General features: G+C 39.2%; 1 protein-coding gene across 1 annotated transcript; it reads left to right on the top strand.

Annotated features, from left to right (window-relative positions):
- The first annotated feature begins 12,119 nt into the window (after positions 1 to 12,119).
- On the top strand, positions 12,120 to 13,324 carry LOC135231995 (olfactory receptor 52L1-like). Its single transcript, XM_064289239.1, has one exon. It carries the CDS (start codon positions 12,339 to 12,341, stop codon positions 13,284 to 13,286), a length of 948 nt encoding a protein of 315 aa, XP_064145309.1. The 5' UTR covers positions 12,120 to 12,338; the 3' UTR covers positions 13,287 to 13,324.
- Positions 13,325 to 18,586: the final 5,262 nt, after the last annotated feature.

Here is an 18,586-nt window from a genome sequence, read left to right as displayed (position 1 = left end):
GTATAGCTCCCACGAGCTATACTTCAGGGACCAGCAAGGCCCTTCTCTGTGGGCTGAGAGTCCTACTGCCCAGGTCATTTTCCTGGTTTGAACAGTTAAGGGAGAGAAAATGAAGTTATCTTGAGTGTGTGGAAGTTAGTAAATCTTTTCTGAGCCTTTAGGTGTCTAGATATTGCAATGCAAAACTGTGAGGGGCTGGTTTTTTCATTTGATCAATCAGCAAGTAATTTTTTTGGTACCCTTTCCCTCTGAAAGTTTATGGTTTACTTGCATTGAAAAGTGTACCAGGTAACTGGGAAACAATTAGGACTTTCACTGACTTGAATTCTAGTGTTTTAGGAGTTCAGAGAAGAGGGAGATGAACTAGGTGTCTATTTTGGGCACATGAGCTGACACAGGGAAACTTCCACCACCAGGCAGACACGTCCATTCTATTGAAGTGAATAGGCGGTATCTATCTGAGACTCTTTGGCTTTAGAGGCTCAAGGGTGGCAAACTATGGACATAATTTAGATATTTTAGTTTATAGGAGAAATTCTTTTTATAATTATGACTCCAGAAATGAAGGAAAAGCTTAGATTCTTCTATGTATTTTTTTTCAGCCTATTTTTGAGATAGAAGACTCTTTGTAACTCCTAAGTGATGTATATGTTAGTTTCTGTAAAGGTAATTGCTTTTTTTTAATTTCATCATTTGTATTCTCAGATGTAGAGACATGAGTTAACCATATTCTTAGTTTTATTTCCAACAATAATTGTTCTACGTCTTGTTTTATTTATCTGTTGACTTTATTTCTACCTCTTTCCCTTTCTCTTTACCTTTCCAGTTCCCTCCACTGGCATCACTTTAGTGTGTTTGTTGTATGTTCTTAAAAATTTGTGTTCCTTTGTAATATGTATTTGTTGTTCAGGTGTTATGTATTCTCAATATACGTAAAGGCCATTCTTGAATTTCCTCAAATGTGCCATGCTACCTCCAGCCATGGGGCCTTTGTCTGGACTCTTTCTAGTGGGAATGCACCTCCCTGCTACTATCACCACCATTTCCACTCATCTTGAACCTCAGTTCAAATTCCATTTCCTTGGCAAAGATTTTTCAACTCACTTGTTTGTAGATTTCAGAGCACTGTGTATATTTCATTCATTATTCATAATTAATTCATAATCATATACATTTTTTGATTGGTTGAATAATCTTTTTCGTCACCCCACTAGATTGTGAGTTCCACTGTATTCTTAGGTTAGTGCTTGTCACATGTTTTGTTCTCAATAAATGTTTGTTGAATAAATCTCACCATTTTAATGGGCTGCGTCATCATTAGCATATTCCTTCCTCATTCATTACAATAGTACATGTTTTGAATAACTGAATACATTTGTGTAAATCACCATAAGCACTCAATAAATTTTTGAGGAAATGAAATACATTGTCACAAAACTACCATCACCATCACAATCACTATGAACCTTACTCTCCTTATCCTGTCATCATTACTAATATCACTTTAACTTAGTCTTTTTGAAGTCAATAATTTTAAATGGTGATAGTTTGGGCACTGTGTAGAGACACCTGACGACATAACTACAGGCGTAAGGTAGACTCCCTCCTCTGTATAGGTATAAACCAAACAAGAAGAAAAATTGTCTTTCTTCTTTTCTTCATATGCTCCCCTTTTCTTTTTTCCTTCATTATTTTATTCTACATTTTGAGTAATTACCAGGTTCTGGAATTACAGTGGCTATCAGTGTTTTGGGAAGACCAACTTGAAAAAAGAGAAATTATGATAAAATGTTATAGTGCTGTGGTAGAGATTGATTCCAAGTCAGAAAGTCCTGTAGAAAAAAGAGAACTAATTTTCATTGAGAAGGTGAGGGGCAGGAGAGGGATATCGTTTGAGTTGGGTTAATTGTATACTGTGAATGACAATGGTAGTACAAAATAGTTAACATGCTTGGTTGCAAACTGAAAGGTTGGCTGTTCAAGTCTACCCAGAGAAGCCTTGGGAGAAGGGCCTAGAGATCTACTTCTGAAAAAACAGATATTGAAAAACTTATGGAGCACAGTTCTACTCTGACCCATATGGGGTTGCCAAGAGTTGGAATTGACTCGACAGCAATTAGTACGGAGCAGGTTCTCCTCTTACAGGCTTTTAACATACTGTAGTTTTAAGTTATAATACTTACAATCATTATTATTTGTGTGATTATGTACTTAATATATATCATCCATGATCAATGAAGGCAAGGACTTTTTATCACATTAACTATATATATTTTTTGGGGGGACATCTAGTAGAAGATTTTAAGTTGGTAGATATTTAATAAATATCTATTGACTGAATGAATAAATGAGGCTTCCCACCAGCTGTGAATGAAATACTTGTTGACTGGATGAATGAAAGGACTGTACTGCTTGAAGCATTGTTCCCCAGGAGAATATGGTCACCTGGGTGGAGTGGTAGCTGCTTTAGTCAGACTTAGCACCAAAGGAAGGGTCTGCCTGGTGATGGGGAGATGTGATAGAGGAGGCCTGAGCCAATTACATTGAGAACTTGCTGGAATGGAATGTTAAGGAGACTCTGTTTCTCCTGTACTTGCTTTGGACCCTAGGTGGGTGTCTTTGGGCCTGTCAAAATCCTTTGGAGAAGAAACAGAGCATTTCCTCTGAGGCAGGTGGGCTTTTCATGTTATGTAGAGTTCTCCAAAAACAAACTCAAAAATATTGCATATAGAATGTTTATTGGGGGCTATACCTGGCAACAATATCTGTCAGAAAGTGAGGGGAGCAGGATGAAGCAAAGAAGCTCAATTGTGATGCATTTGCCCCAGAGGTCTCTGCTGACTGATGTGTAGTACTTGAGCTGAGATGGCTCTTCAGTGTTGCCCCAGGTTGAAGAAAGGGGGTTGGGTCTTTGTATTCCTACACTGAGTAGTAACTGGGCGCAGGCTGCACTAGAGAAGGAAAAGTAATCTTGGGGGAGGCAGGTCTCTTAGGCCAAGGGAGACTGACTCATTATGAGCTTTCAAAATCCAGCACTCCTGCAGCTGGAACAATGAGCACATTAAACCACAGTATCCACCCAAGAACTCATTGAGTCCCAAGCTTGTTCTGTAAGAATAAGAAGTCTGAGCTCACAGAGCAGTGTGACACATGAGGTTTCCCAGCACAACTATCAGGATACACTCACTTAGGAGTGATGAACTATGCTGGACAGAGGTGGGCCACCCATTCAAGTGAAGGTACCATTTCTGCTCTGCCTTTCCTGTCCAATCACTCATCCCTGGGGGCTTTAGCTTCAGCGCTATGTGCCTCCAGTCAATCAGGATGCTAACTTAGGTGCTGTCCAGGCTTGTCTGTGAATCCAGTGGGACCTGCCGACTACTATTAATAGCTGGCTTGCCCAGGGCCTTGTTCACAGTCACCAGCACTGTCTTGAGGAAGTACCAAGAATGGACTGAACTTCCTGTGTGAAGATGATAAAACCAGCTGTGAGGTGGTCCGTGGGATTTCAGGTGTGGAAAATGTGGTCAGTTTTGAGACTTGTGACTTGAGGGAAGATTATTGACAACTGATTTTTGCCTTTGCCACAGCTATTGTGTCAGTAATTATTTTTTTGTCTTGGCTAGTGTGGCACTGAGTCCCCCAGTCGCTCTAGTCTGACATCTTTTAGTAGTTGTAAGCTGGTTTCCCCTGGCTCTGAGTAGCTGGTGTCTCTAGGTATGGTTCCTCAAAACTAACCCTTCCTCTTCCATACCTGTTAGTGTTTACCATTCAGATCACACATTGCTGCAAACTTACCTGTGAGATTGCAGACACCTACCAGTCCCATTTAACTTTCACAGCTGTTTGAGGCATTCACAGGAGCATTTAGCATGGCCCTAGGTTACATCTTCACCATCACATATAGCACATGTAGATACAGCAGACTAGTCTCTTTTCCCCAAGTCTTACCTGAGCCAGTTCTCATGCTTCATATCTTTGGAAAACTTGTGCACAGACTTTGGGTGACGTGTTTGATTTCCTCTTTGACATTCAGAGATTGCTGTTCAGCCCTTCTGAATCAGAAGTCCTCTTCATCGGTGTTACTCATAAGTTAGGGCAGAAGGTCATCATGGAGATCGAACTGGGGATTGAGGGTGTTCTTGGGACAGAGCAGGGAGGGCTATTGTGGAACTCTCCTGAGTGTGGAAATATTCTTTTCCAAGTTCTCTCTGTGTTCATGAGTCTCATTTAAGGCTGATGCAGGACCTTAAAACATGCCCCCCTCAGAGGCAGCCCAAATACCAGGAGAACACTTCCCCTCTGTGAGGCATATTTTATTGGTTTTCTATGAGTCTCACATTTGTCACCTGGGGCCCTGCCTCTGAGTTCTTGGTTTCTGTTTCCCTTGCTCCTACTAGGTCATTATCATGTCCTCTCCTAGTGTCTCTCTCCCTGTGTCCCTGTTTCTCACTTTTTACCACTATCTAGAGTATGGGACATTGTAAAGGAGATTAAGGGGAGAGAGACAGGCCACAGCCCATAGAGAAGCCTCCCTATTTATTAGAGGTGGTGTCAGAAGTGACTAGTAGTGAAAGACACTTAAGATTCTGTAGTAGCCTCTTACAGCAGAAAGACTCCTCAGGGCTCTTCCTGCTGGAGCATCACTTAAGGTGAGGAATACATCTGTCATAGACACCCCACTTCCTGCTGCATCGTTCCTATCTCCTAAGTTCAGTCTCTGCCTTGTCAAGTTCTTGTAATTCCTGGTTCATTTAAGGCACTTATCTAGCTATTTTTTTATTATCTAGCTTATCTAGATAATATCTAAAAAAAAATTATCTACATAAAAAATTATATATTTTTATTATTATCTAGCTTATCTAACTCCTTGGAAACTCTATGGGGCAGTTCTACTCTGTCCTGTAGGGTCGCTATAAGTCGGAATCGACTCAACGGCACTGGGTGTTTTTTTTGTTCTCTAGGTATCTAGCTATTTATTTATTTTTTAATTTAATCATAGAGACTTTTTTTATTCAGTGAGCATTACTGAGTACCAACTAGACTCCAGGAATTTCTGGAACCTGACCGGGGACTGCAGCAATAAGCAAGGCATGGTCCCTACTCTTCAGGGACTGACACAATAAAAGTTTTTTACACTGCAAGGTATTCAGTGCAATGACAGGGCAGGTAAAGGGGATGTAGTAAAAAATAAAAGGAGCCGTGGCATGCCTCCTTATAGAATTTAAGGACAGCTTCACAAAAGACAGAGCCCTAATAGCTTAGTGGTTAGCAGCTTGGCTGCTAATCAAAAAATCAGCAATACGAATTCACCTGCTACTCCTTGGAAACACCGTGGGGCAGTTCTACTCTGTCCCATAGGGTTGCTATGAGTTTGAATTGATTGGATGGCATCGGGTTAGGTTTGTTTTTTTCACAGAAGACGGGTCACCTAGATTGAATTTACTTGAATATGTAGGAATTGAATATTAGTTATTTGGTAGTTGTTTTCTCCTTCCTAGCTAGATAACTAAATATGTCTTCACTTTTAAGTTTCTGGGAATAAAGCCCCTGTGCTTTTCTGGGAAGAATCATAGACGGACCTTTTGTTAACTTATAACTGACTCTTAATAAGCCACTCCAGGCTTTTCCTGTGGACTCACAAACCACTCAGCACAAAGAAGAGGCAGGTTATTCTCAGGCAAGTGAGTAATCCTCTACTTCTCTTCTTTATTCACTGTACTTTGGCATGGGCTCCCACTGCTCCAGGGGCACTTCTCTTACCCCAGCTACACGTTTATTCTCAGGCAAGTGAGTGAATCTCTACCTCTCCCTTTCACTCACTGTACTTTGGCGTGGGCCCCCGCTGCTCCAGGGACACTGCTCTTACCCCAGCTACAGGTGGTGTTCCTTAACATACAGCTGTTCTCTAACTCCTCAGCCAAAACATGAGAAATCTGCTGAAGTTTGCCACAGAAGCTGGACAATTAAAAAAAATTAAGAAAGATAATTAATTTTCTCAGCATTTGGAGTGTTAAAGACTAGAATGTGACCTTTGCTAAGATTATGAGATTTCCTTTGAGGTCTCAGTAAAAATATGTCACAGTCATTTTACGTTATCAGTGGATTTGAATCTGGAGGATGAAGGCTAGGTGATATTTCAGATATTGTTACTGCCAGGTTCAGAATGTTTTGTCAATATTGTCATCATCATAGGTTTGTGAAACAGACACTTTGATAAATAGATGTATAATCCACAAGAACTGAAGCATTCCTGACTTTTTTTGTCTTTATATGTACACATGCATTCCCTCCAGACTTATGCAGAAAAATGCAATTATTTTGAACCACAGGTGTCTTTTTACACAAATGTATAGACACAAACCTAATGTTTGAAGCCTTTCATTTTAATGCTTGAGGATTGAATCATGGGAAGAGAATGAAACAGAGCACCTATTAATTTGGCACTGAATTTTCACAATATCATGATGCGATGCAGACATATCAAAAATTTGAAACAGAGAAACAGAGTCACAGAAACAAAAAATGAAAGAGGCCTAAGATCTCATATTCTGAGACCTTTCATTGTTAACGTTAATAATAATGATAACTATAATGTATAGACTAACCTACATACCAGCAATTTACATGCATCATTCTAATTAATATTTATAATAAACCAGTAAGGTTAATATTATTTATTCTACCATCATATGAGGAAATCAAGACTCAGAGAATTTAAATAGCTTGACAAAATTTCATTCCTAGAATATGAAAGGACCAGGGTTTAAACCCACATCTGCCTGACTCAATGTTTTTCCCAAAACATTTTGCAGCCTCCACAATACTTTCAACTATAAAGTTTAATGAGATCCAGTCCTTTCTCTTGAAACAAACCATAAAGACAGATAGGATTTCTATAATTTAGGTAAGGTCATAGATGAACAAAGTACTCCTTATGCAATTAGTGTGGTCCCAACTCAGTCAGTGAGTCCTTCAGAGAGGCAGGAGACAGTAGACTCTGAGTTTTGAAGGCTGCGAAGAATCAACTGAAGTAAAAGAAGAGGAAGAAAGAATATCTAAAAGTCATACGTAAAATGGGATGGTGTACTCATGTAACCTCAAGAATATTAGAACGAATAAAGCAAAATATACACATGGGAGTATGTTAAGTGTAAAACAGCAGGAGCAGACAAAAGATAGACTTTGAAAACATACTTTTATGCTATTCTTCTAAAAGTATGATTTTAGTCTATCAATTACATTTACTGACAGGTTTTAATTATAGGAGTGACAAGATAACATCTGCATTTTAGGAAAACCCCTCTGACTTATGGATGGAGAGTGAATTGGAAAGAGGTTATAGCAAAGCGGAGATATCCAAAGAAGCCATCCAGAGGAGACAAGTTGGGAATGTGAACTAAGGCAATGTCACTGATGTTAAGAGTAAGGAATGGATATAACCCATTGAAATCACGTTAAACAGTATAAAGTCAACAGGAATTGATGAATGAGTAAGAGAGATTAGCGATAAGGGTGAGTAAGAATAGTTTCCAAGGTTTTGATTGTGTTGGGTAGAGAGATATTGATACAATTCATAGAAATATGGAAAAAAAGAAGTGGAAAGGATTTGGGGAAAAACTTTTGTTGTTGTTGTTAGGTGCAGACAAGCCTATTCCAAGTCATAGCAACCCCACATACAACAGAACAAAACATTGCCTGGTCCTGCACCATGCTCACAAATGTTGCTATGTTTGAGCCCATCGTTGCAGCAGGGGTGTAGTGAGGATAAAGAGTCCCAGGGGAAATCTCTAAGTTAGCTTTTCCCCAAATTCAAGTGCCCAGGGGCAAGCTCTAAGTTACCCTTCCCCCAATTTCAAGATGAATAGATGTTGATAGCCACAATGCGTCAGAGGAAATGCCAACACCATAATTAAAAGGCACCAATTCTTCTTCAGTCTTCCTTATTCATTGTCCTGCTTTTGCATACTTATGAGGCAATTGAAAATACCATGGCCTGAGTCACACTCCTTAGTCCTCAAGGTGACATCTTTGCTTTTTAGCATTTTAAAGAGGTTTTTTTTTTTTTTTTTTTTGCCAGCAGATTTGTCAATGCAATACATTGTTAGATTTCTTGACTGCTGCTTCTACCGGCATTGATTGTGGATCCAAGTAAAATGAAATCCTTGACAACTTTTATCTTTTCTCTGCTTATCATGATGTTGCTTATTGGTCCAGTTGTGAGAATTTTTGTTTTCTTTATGTTGGAGTGTAGTTGAAGCCTGTAGTCTTTGATCTTCACCAGTAAGTGCTTCAAGTCCTCCTCACTTTCAGCAAGCAAGATTGTGTCATCTGCATAACGTAGGTTGTTAATGAGTCTTCCTCCAATCCTGATGCCGTGTTCTTCTTCATATAGTCCAGCTCCTCACATTATTTGATCGGCATACACATTGAATAATTGTGGTGAAAAGATACAGCCCTGACATACACGTTTCCTGATTTTATCCACTTAGTATACAGTTGTTCTTTTGGAACGACTGCCTTTTGGTCTATGTACATGTTCCACATGTGCACAGTTAAGTGTTCTTGAATTCTCATCCTTCAAACTGTTATCCATAATTTACTGTGATCCACATAGTCAAATGCCTTTGCATGGTCAGTGAAACACAGGTAAACATCTTTCTGGTATTTTCTGTTTTTAGCCAAGATCCATCTGACATCAGCAATGATATCCCTCATTCCACATCCTCTTCTGAATCCAGCTTGAATTTCTGGCAGTTCCCTGTACTACTGCAGTTGCTTTTGAATTATCTTTTTTTTTAAATTTTTATTGTGCTTTAAATGAAAGTTTACGAATCAAGTCAGACTCTCATACAAAAATTTGTAAACACCTTGCTTTGTACTCCTAATTGCTCTCCCCCAATGAGACAGCACATTCCTTCCCTCCACTCTCTCTTTTTGTATCCATTCGACCAGCTTCTGACCCCCTCTACCCTCTCATTTCCCCTTCAGACAGGAGATGCCAACAAAGTCACATGTGTCTACTTGTTTCAAGAAGCTCATTATTCACCAGTATCATCGTCTATCCCATAAACCAGTCCAATTCCTGTCTAAAGAGTTGGCTTTGGGAATGGTTCCTGTCTTGGGCTAACAGAAGGTCTGGGGACCATGACCTTGGGGGTCATTCTTGTCTCAGCCAGACCATTAAGTCTGGTCTTTTTACAAGAATTTGGGGTCTACATCCCACTCCTCGCTCCCTCAGGGGTTCTCTGTTGTGTTCCCTGTTAGGACAGTCATCAGTTGTAGCCAGGCACCATCTATTTCTTCTGATCTCAGGCTAATGTAGTCTCTGGTTTATGTGGTCCTTTCTGCCTCTTGGGCTCCTAATTACCTAGTATCTTTGCTGTTCTTCATTTTCCTTTGATCCAGGTGGGTTGAGAACAATTGAAGCATCTTAGAGGGCCACTTGCTAGCATTTAAGACCCCAGACACCACTCCAAAGCGGGATGCAGAATGTTTTCTTAATAGATTTTATTATGCCAATTGACTTAGATGTCCCCTGAAGCCATGGTCCCCAGACCCCTGCCCCTGCTATGCTGGCATTCAAAGTTTTCAGTTTATTAAGCAAACTTCTTTGCTTTTGGTCAGTTGTGCTGACCTTTCCTGTATTGTGTGTTGTCTTTCCCTTCTTATCTACTATCTAATTAGTGAATGCCTCTCTCCCACCCTCCCTCCCTCCTCGCTCTCGTAACCACAAAAGAATGTTTTATTCTCAGTTTAAACTATTTCTCAAGTTCTTATAATAGTGGGCTTATACAATATTTGCCCTTTTGCAACTGACTAATTTCACTCAGCATAATGCCTTCCAGGTTCCTCCATGTTATGAAATGTTTCACAGATTCCTCACTGTTCTTTATTCATGCGTAGTATTCCATTCTGTGAATACACCATAATTTATTTATCCACTCATCTGTTGATGGACACCTTGGTTGCTTCCATCTTTTTCCTATTGTAAACAGTGCTGCAGTAAACATGGGTGAGCATATATCTGTTCATGTAAAGGCTCTTATTTCTCTAGGATATATTCTGAGGAGCGGGATTGCTGGATGGTATGGTAGTTTTATTTCTAGCTTTTTAAGGAAGCCCCAAATCGATTTCCAAAGTGGTTGTACCATTTTACATTCTACCAGCAGTGTATAAGTGTTCCAGTCTCTCTACAACCTCTTCAACATTTATTATTTTGTGGTTTTTGGATTAATGCCAGCCTTGTTGGAGTGAGATGAAATCTCATTGTAGTTTTGATTTGCATTTCTCTAATGGCTAATGATTGTGAGCATTTCCTCACGTATCTGTTAGCTGCCTGAATGTCTTCTTTAGTGAAGTGTCTGTTCCTATCCTTTGCCCATTTTTTAATTGGGTTATTTGTCTTTTTGTAGTTGAGTTTTTGCAGTATCATATAGATTTTAGAGACCAGATGCTGATCAGAAATGTCATAGCTAAAAACTTTTTCCTAGTCTGTAGGTAATCTTTTTACTCTTTTGGTGAAGTCTTTGATTGAGCATAGGTGTTTGACTCTTAGGAGCTCCCAGTTACCTGGTTTCTCTTCTGCATTGTTAGTAGTGTTTTGTATACTGTTTTCGCCATCTATTAGGGCTCCTAGCATTGTCCCTGTTTTATCTTTCATGATCTTTATCATTTTAGATTTTATATTTAGGTCTTTGATCCATTTTGAGTTAGTTTTTATGGATGGTGTGAGGTATGGGTCTTGTTTCTTTTTTTGCAGATGGATATCCAGTTATGCCAGCACCATTTTTTGAAAAAGACTGTCTGTTCCCCTTTTAACTGATTTGGGCCTTTGTCGAATATCAGCTGCTCATATGTGGATGGATTAATGTCTGGATTCTCAATTCTGTTCCATTGGTCTATGTATGTGTTGTTGTACCAGTACCAGGTTTTTTTTTGACTACAGTGGCAGTATAAGAAGTTCTAAAATCAGGTAGAGTGAGGCCTCCCACTTTGTTCTTCTTTTTCAGTAATGCTTTAGTTATCCGGGGCCTCTTTCCCTTCCATATGAAGTTGGTTAATTGTTTTTCCAACTCATTAATTGAATTATCTTCATCAAAATTTTATTTATTAATTATATTGTTGGTAATTTCTTCATTCTGTTACATCACCTTTTTTTGGAATGGGCACGGATATTGATCTCTTCCTGTCAGTTGGCCAGATAGCCGTCTTCCAAATTTCTTGGCATAGACAAGTGAACGATTCCAGCATTTCGTCTGTTTGTTGAAATATCTCAAATGGTATTCCATGCATTCCTGGAGCCTTGTTTATACACCAATGTCTTCAGTGTAGCTTGATCTTCATCCTCAGTACCCTGGGTTCTTGGTCATATGCTGCCTCCTGAAATGGTAGAATGTCTACCTGTTCTTTCTGGTACAGTGACTCTGTGTATTCCTTCTAAATTCTTTTGATGCTTCCTGCTTTGTTCAACATTTTGCCCATAGAATCTGGCAATATTGTAACTCACGACTTTAATTTTTTCTCCTGTTCTCTCAGCTTGGCTTTCTAATTCCAGGTCTTTACAAATTTCGTGATAATACTTTACTTTGTCTTCTCCAGCCACCCTTTGAAATCTTCTCTTCAGCTCTTTTACTTCATCATAATAGGTGAGTTAATTCAATTTTGAATTTGTTGAGTATGTAATACAGACGTAGTATAGATAACAAATGAAAAGACAGACTTGTGTTTCCGCAAGATCTTTTATTTATAAACATGATCTGGAAGAAATAAAAGTATAAAAATAGTTAAAATCATGAAAAAGAATGAATTAAATCATAGATCATGTACAGAATGGGCAAGAGAGGAGAGGATGGAGCTCTGGAATAGAGAACAAGCAGATGGAGAAGCACTAAGGGACTGAGATTGGGCACTGGGAATGTAGAAGGAACAATTGTAGAGTGCTGGCTCATAGAAAGTGAAGAGACTAGTTTAAAAAGTAACATATTTATTTACTGTGGTCAATAATACTAAGATGTCATTAAAGAGAATTTTTTAGTGTTGACATTTCCAAGATATAAGTAATTGAATGGTAGAATTTAAAAGGAACATCTGTTTACTCTTAACTCTAGATAAAACTATAAAACTAGACATATCTTAATTTAGACAAATGATGTCTCCCCTTTAAAAATATTATCTTAATAAAAGGTTCCCTTTCTTTTTTCTATCTTTATTCTCTGTGCTGCAGTTTAAGTGTTTTTATTCTTCTCAAGATGGTATCCAGCTCTGGACAATGTGAGAACTCATCAGGAGTGGAGAAATCATGACTTTTGTTTCTTTTCCTCTTCTCTAAGTCATTGATGATGGCCCTTAGCAATTCCAGCTGGAGGCTACCTCAACTTTCTTTTTTCCTGGTAGGTATACCAGGTTTGGAGGAAAGCCAGCACTGGATAGCCTTGCCCCTAGGTGTCCTTTATATCCTTGCTCTGGTGGGAAATGTCACCATTCTTTTCATCATCTGGACTGACCTATCCCTGCACCAGCCCATGTACCTCTTCTTGGCTATGCTTGCTAGCATTGACCTGATCCTGGCCTTCTCCACTGCACCGAAAACCCTTGCAGTACTCCTGGTTCAGGCCCATGATATTGGGTATACTGTATGCTTGATCCAGATGTTCTTCATTCATGCGTTCTCCTCCATGGAGTCAGGTGTGCTTGTGGCCATGGCTCTAGATTGCTATGTAGCCATCTGTCACCCTCTGCACCATTGCACCATCCTGCATCCAGAGGTCATAGGGTGCATTGGAGTGGCAGTACTGGTGCGGGGATTACTCCTTCTCACCCTTTTCCCCATCCTGCTGCGGCGCCTCATCTTCTGTGAGGCCACCATCATAGGCCATGCCTATTGTGAACATATGGCTATGGTAAAACTTGCCTGCTCAGACACTACAGTGAACCGAGCCTATGGGCTGGCAGTGGCACTGCTTGTGGTTGGGCTAGATGTTCTGGTCATTGCTATTTCCTATGCTCTCATTCTCCAGGCAGTTCTGAAGGTACCAGGAGGTGAGGCCCGACTTAAGGCCTTTAGCACATGTGGGTCCCATGTTTGCGTTATTCTGGTCTTCTATGTCCCTGGAGTATTCTCCTTCCTCACTCACCATTTTGGCCACCATGTGCCTCATCACATCCATGTTCTTTTGGCCACTCTTTACCTCCTTGTGCCACCTGCCCTCAATCCTCTTGTCTATAGGGTGAAGACTAGACAGATTAGTCAGCGGGTACTCAGGATATTCTACATAAAAGCATAGATCTGAACACACCCTAATTATCTTCTTCTAAGCCTCCTTTCCAGAACACTACCAGAAGCCTACAGCTGGTCTGGGCTATACAGATAGAGGCCATTTCACAGTGAGTAGTCCTTCCAGTTCTAGTAGTCCCACATTAAAGAACATCCATGGGCTCCTGGCTCCATAGGCTACTGGGATGTACCTGGTTAGCTGAATAAAATGTGAATAGTTTCCCCATACTTTTTTTTTGCTCCTGACCCCAATATTTCCTCACTCACAGTGTCAGAGGGTCTTGGATATGGGAAAAATAGATGACAGCTTTGGATGTGTTATCTTTCCTGCCCTTACCCAGAATTGACAATGCAGAACTGCCTGGAATGGAAACGGAAACTCCAGATTTTGCCTGGCTTCAGTCTTAAACTCTCTATTTCTGTGAGCTCTACATCAGTGGGCTCCTGGGTAGAAGCCAGGTCTCTCTCAAAGTACCTGAGAGAGTTACAAAGTGAGCTACAAAGTGAGAGATCAATTTTCATTGCAATATGGGTGTTTCTCATTTATTAAAAAAAAAAGTTAAATCGTATAAGATCTTAGGTTCTAGGAATAATAAGATATCTCTATTTTCAAGGAAAAAATACATACTTGCAGGGGATTTCATTAAAAGAATGTATGTGTGGAATTAAAAAATTTATATTTTTGCTTAGGGTAAAGAGGGAATAAGACCAAGTATTGAACATGTGTATGTTTTATGAGTATGAATTTAATACAACAAATTAACCATGCATTTATCACATTTAATAAACTCTATAATTTTTTGTTTTTTTATAATGTGCTAGGTTCTGGTGTTACTAAACATTGCTTTATTAAGTCATGCTAATTGGAAAATTAGTTTCTGTTTCTGAATGTTGAATATGAAGATATGCCAGTAGGATTCCCAATTCTGGTAACAGGAACTGGATTCAACTTTGCAAGGGGACTGTATCTATCGGCGGATTATATCTGGTTTGTTGAATGTTCCCTTAAGATCTGGTGTAACTCTTTTGTGTTCCTGAAAAATAACACCTTTTTTCAGTCTCAGATGTCAAGTGTTTGCTACCTTGAGGTAGAATGCTGAGGTGATGAGAGTAACATCTTGAGATTCCATATTGATAGAAGGGTTGAGTACCTGGCTGATGTTTCCACTCTTACCTTTTTTTTTTTTTTTTGGAAATTTTACCCATAATAAATAGTTTTCTGTTACAGAACCTGGGTGTTATATCTTTAATTTGCCTGACACATGGAGTGGGTTACAGAGGATGGATATAAGCTGTTTCCATTGATGAATGTTACAAATTCCCATGACCTTATGCACCTGTAAGTTTTCCTGAGAGATATTTGAAAACAACTTTCTAGACCCTAGAGGTACTCAGTTTTGATAGGAGATACGTATTTTTATTTTTAGTAATTGTTCCATTTTACCTAAATTTTCAAAATGTTTTTAATACCCTTATTAAATTTTAGTATCTACAGCATTTATTGTTATCCTCTCTTTATCATTTCTAAAATTTTTATTTGTTTTCTCCTATCTCTTTTTATCTGGTAAATCTTGCCACAGTTTATCATTTTGTTAGGTTTTTTTCAAAGAACTATATTTTGGGTTTATTGATCTTTAATATGCTTCTGGATTTTGATGCATTAATTTCTACCTGCTGTTATTTCATTCTTTCTGTCTTTATATTTCTCTTTTTCTAACTTTACAGTTGGATATTTTCTTATACTCTAAGCTTTCAAGTGCATAGTTTTTATCATAAATACAAATAACATTGGTACATTAAATAGGTGTTGATATTTAGTGTTTTATTATCATGTAAGTTTTATTTTATAATTTTATTTTAATTCTTCTTTAACTCGAGAATTATTTAGAAAATATATGAGATTTGTCTATGTATAATTTCCTTATGGATTTTTAACTTAATAGCATTAAGGATAAAGAACACTGCCTAAATGATATCAAATATTTTGATTAAACTTGGCTTATAGTCCAGGCAGTTATAATCAGACAGTTCAGGTCTGTCTGATTCTGGATCCGTTCCGTGACGCAGCACTTCTTCTGCTGAGTAAATTTCAAACTTCTTCAAATTAAAGGCATTTGAAATTTAGAGGGTACTAATTCCTGCTTTTTGCTTAGGAAACCCTGGTGGCGTAGTGGTTAAATGCTACGGTTGCTAACCAAAGGGTCGGCAGTTCGAATCCACCAGGTGCTCCTTGGAAACTCTATGGGGCAGTTCTGCTCTGTCCTATAGGGTCGCTATGAGTCGGAATCGACTCGACGGCACTGGGTTGGAATTCCTGCTTAAGTCAGATGGATTCTGGCTGAAAGCAGAGAAATCGGAAAGACCTTTACCTGTTTCATTGACTATGCAAAGGCCTTCGACTGTGTGTATCATAACAAATGATGGATAACATTGTGAAGAATGGGAATTCCAGAACACTTAATTGTGCTTGTCAGAACCTATGCAGAGGTCGAGGCAGATGTTCAGATGGAATAAGGGGATACTGCATGGTTTAAAGTCAGGAAAGGTATGGATCAGGGCTGTATCCTTTTGTCATACCATATCAATATGTGTGCTGAGCAAATAATCCGAGAAGCTGGACTATACGGAGAAAAAAAGGGCATCAGGATTGGAGGAAGGCTCATTAACAACCTGTGTTATCAGATGACACAATCTTGCTTGCCGAAAATGAAGAGGACTTTAAGCACTTACTGATAAAGATCAAAGACCACAGCCTTCAGTATGGATTACATCTCAACATAAAGAAAACAAAAATCCTCACAAACGGACCAATAAGCAACATCACAATAATTGAAGAAAAGATTGAAGTTGTCAAATATTTCATTTTACTTCAATCCAGAATCAATACACAGGGAAGCAGCAGTCAAGAAATTAAACGATGCATTGCATTGGGCAAATCTGCTGCAAAAGACCTCTTTAAAGTGTTGAAAAGCAAAGATGTCACCTTGAAGACTAAGGTTCACCTGACCCAATCCATGTTTTTTTCAATAACCTCATAATCTTGGGAAATGTTGATGATGAATAAGGAAAATCGAAGAATTGATGACTTTGAATTGTAGTGTTGGTGAAGAATATTGAATATACAGTGGACTGCCAAAAGAACAAACAAATCTGTCTTGGAAGAAATACAACCAGAATGCTCCTTAGAAGCAAGGGTGACGAGACTACATCTCCCACACTTTAGACATGTTATCAGGAAGGATCAGTCCCCGGAGAAGGATATTGTGCTTGGTAAAGTAGAGGATCAGTGAAAAAGAGGAAGTCACTCAATGAGATGGATTGACACAGTAGCTGCAACAATGGGCTTAAGAATAATGATTGTGAGAGTGGCTCAGGACCAGGAAGTTTTTTGTTCTGTTGCACATAGGGTCACTATGAGGAGGAACTGATTCGAAGACACCTAATAACAACACGAGATGTCCCTGGGTGGTGGAGCACAGGCGATGCTGTGGTTAAGTGTTCAGCATCTAACCAAAGGTCTGTAGTTCGAATCCACCAGCCACTCCTTGGAAACCTTATGTGGAAGTTCTGCTCTGTTTTATAGGGTCTAAGTCGAAATCAACTAGACAGCAATGGTCTTTTTTTTTTTTTTTTTTTTAGTCCCTTGTGGCCAAGGGGTTCAGTGTTTGACTGTTAACCAAAAGGTATGCAGTTAGAATCTGCCAGCCACTCCTTGGAAACCCTATGGGACAGTTTTACTCAGTCCTTTAGGGTGCTATAGGTCTGAATCAACTCAATAGGAATGGGTTTTAGTCTGTGGTGGTGTAGTGGTTAAGAGTCCAGCTGCTAGCCAAAAGCTTGGCAGTTGGAATCCACCAGCTGCTCCTTGGAAATCCTACGGACCAGTTCAACCCTGTTCTATTGGGTCATTATGAGTTGCAATTGACTTGACAGCAACAAGTTTGGGTAGTTCCTTGTTTTCCTCAAATACAATCTAATTCTATGAAATGTTTCATGATTGGCAAATTGCAAATATTAGAAAATAGTTATATATTATACATGGTTGAAGTATAACAAGAACTTGGTGAAAGGTGGGGAGATTGTGATTTGCTTGATTCCTTTACCTCCAAAGGGTATAAAAAGTGGTTAGAAAAGAATTTTTTTAAAGGAAATTCTTTGAAAAAATGAGCAGAACTTGATTGCCAGTAGAATGTGCACAGTAGGGGATTGAGAGGAATCAAAGACGACTACATTTTCAAGCTTGTGTTATGAAAAGTCTGTGTCATAGGACTTTGGTTGTCAAGGATTTTGGTTCTTAAGGAATATTCAGCTTCTACTCTTGCAGATGAAAGCAGAGATTTGGCCTCCTAGAGCCAAACACAATTAGCCTGGAGGGCTGGTCATGCTGCTCTCCTTGCTTAACTGTGTGAGAAAAGGCTCACAGTCATAAGTTCTTCCCTAAAACACTCATATTAACTCTAAGTACATATCCCACTGTCTTCATACAGAAGGTAGAAAGTTTTGGTGGTTTTAAAAACAAATCTAAATGCTATTCTTAATTTGGAAGGTTCTGAATTAGTCACATTCCACTTGATTTCCCATTTCTGTCCACTACTCTCCTTTTCCTAATTCTAAAATCTATTTTTTTTTCCAAATATTTTAGGCATCTTTTGGATTCCCCAAGTAACTGTGACCTTAGGTTTCCTCAGAGATGCATTCCCCTTCACTATGATGAATAGTATGCCTATAAATTTAAGGCTTTAGTTTTGAAACAGAGATCTCCTGACTGTGGGGAGAAGATGAGGCTTTATGCAGCCATAAGACAAGCCCTTTGCACAGAGAAGAGTCAGGAGTTGGATAGTGATTTCAGCTGCTTGTTCAGCATGGTTTTATTTAGTCAAGAGAGACTTTAGCTTTCTAAGATGAAGTAACACTGACAGGGATCACAATACAGGGTCCAGGACAAAGCTAGAGAAAAATGTAGAACAAAATCCTAACTCACACACACTCACACACAAGACCAGACTTACTGGTCTGAAAGAGACTGGAGAAACCCTGAGAGTATGGCCCCTATGACACTCTTTTAGCTCAGTAGTGAAGTCCCTCCTGAGGTTCACCCTTCACCCAAAGATTAGACCAGCCCATAAAACAAAACAAGATTAAATGGGCACAACAGCCCAGGGGCAAGACGAGAAGGCAGGACGGGACAGGAAAGCTGCTAATGGTGAACCCAAGGTGGAGGAGGGGAGAGTGTTGACATGTTGTGGGGCTGGCAATCAATGTCACAAAACAATATGTGTATTAATTTTTAATGAGAAACTAGTTTGCTCT

This window comes from Loxodonta africana, chromosome 7, assembly GCF_030014295.1.
Source record: "Loxodonta africana isolate mLoxAfr1 chromosome 7, mLoxAfr1.hap2, whole genome shotgun sequence".
NCBI lineage: Eukaryota > Metazoa > Chordata > Mammalia > Proboscidea > Elephantidae > Loxodonta > Loxodonta africana.
The sequence above is the reverse complement of the archived record's forward strand: the minus strand, read 5'-3'. Positions and strand labels throughout refer to the sequence as shown.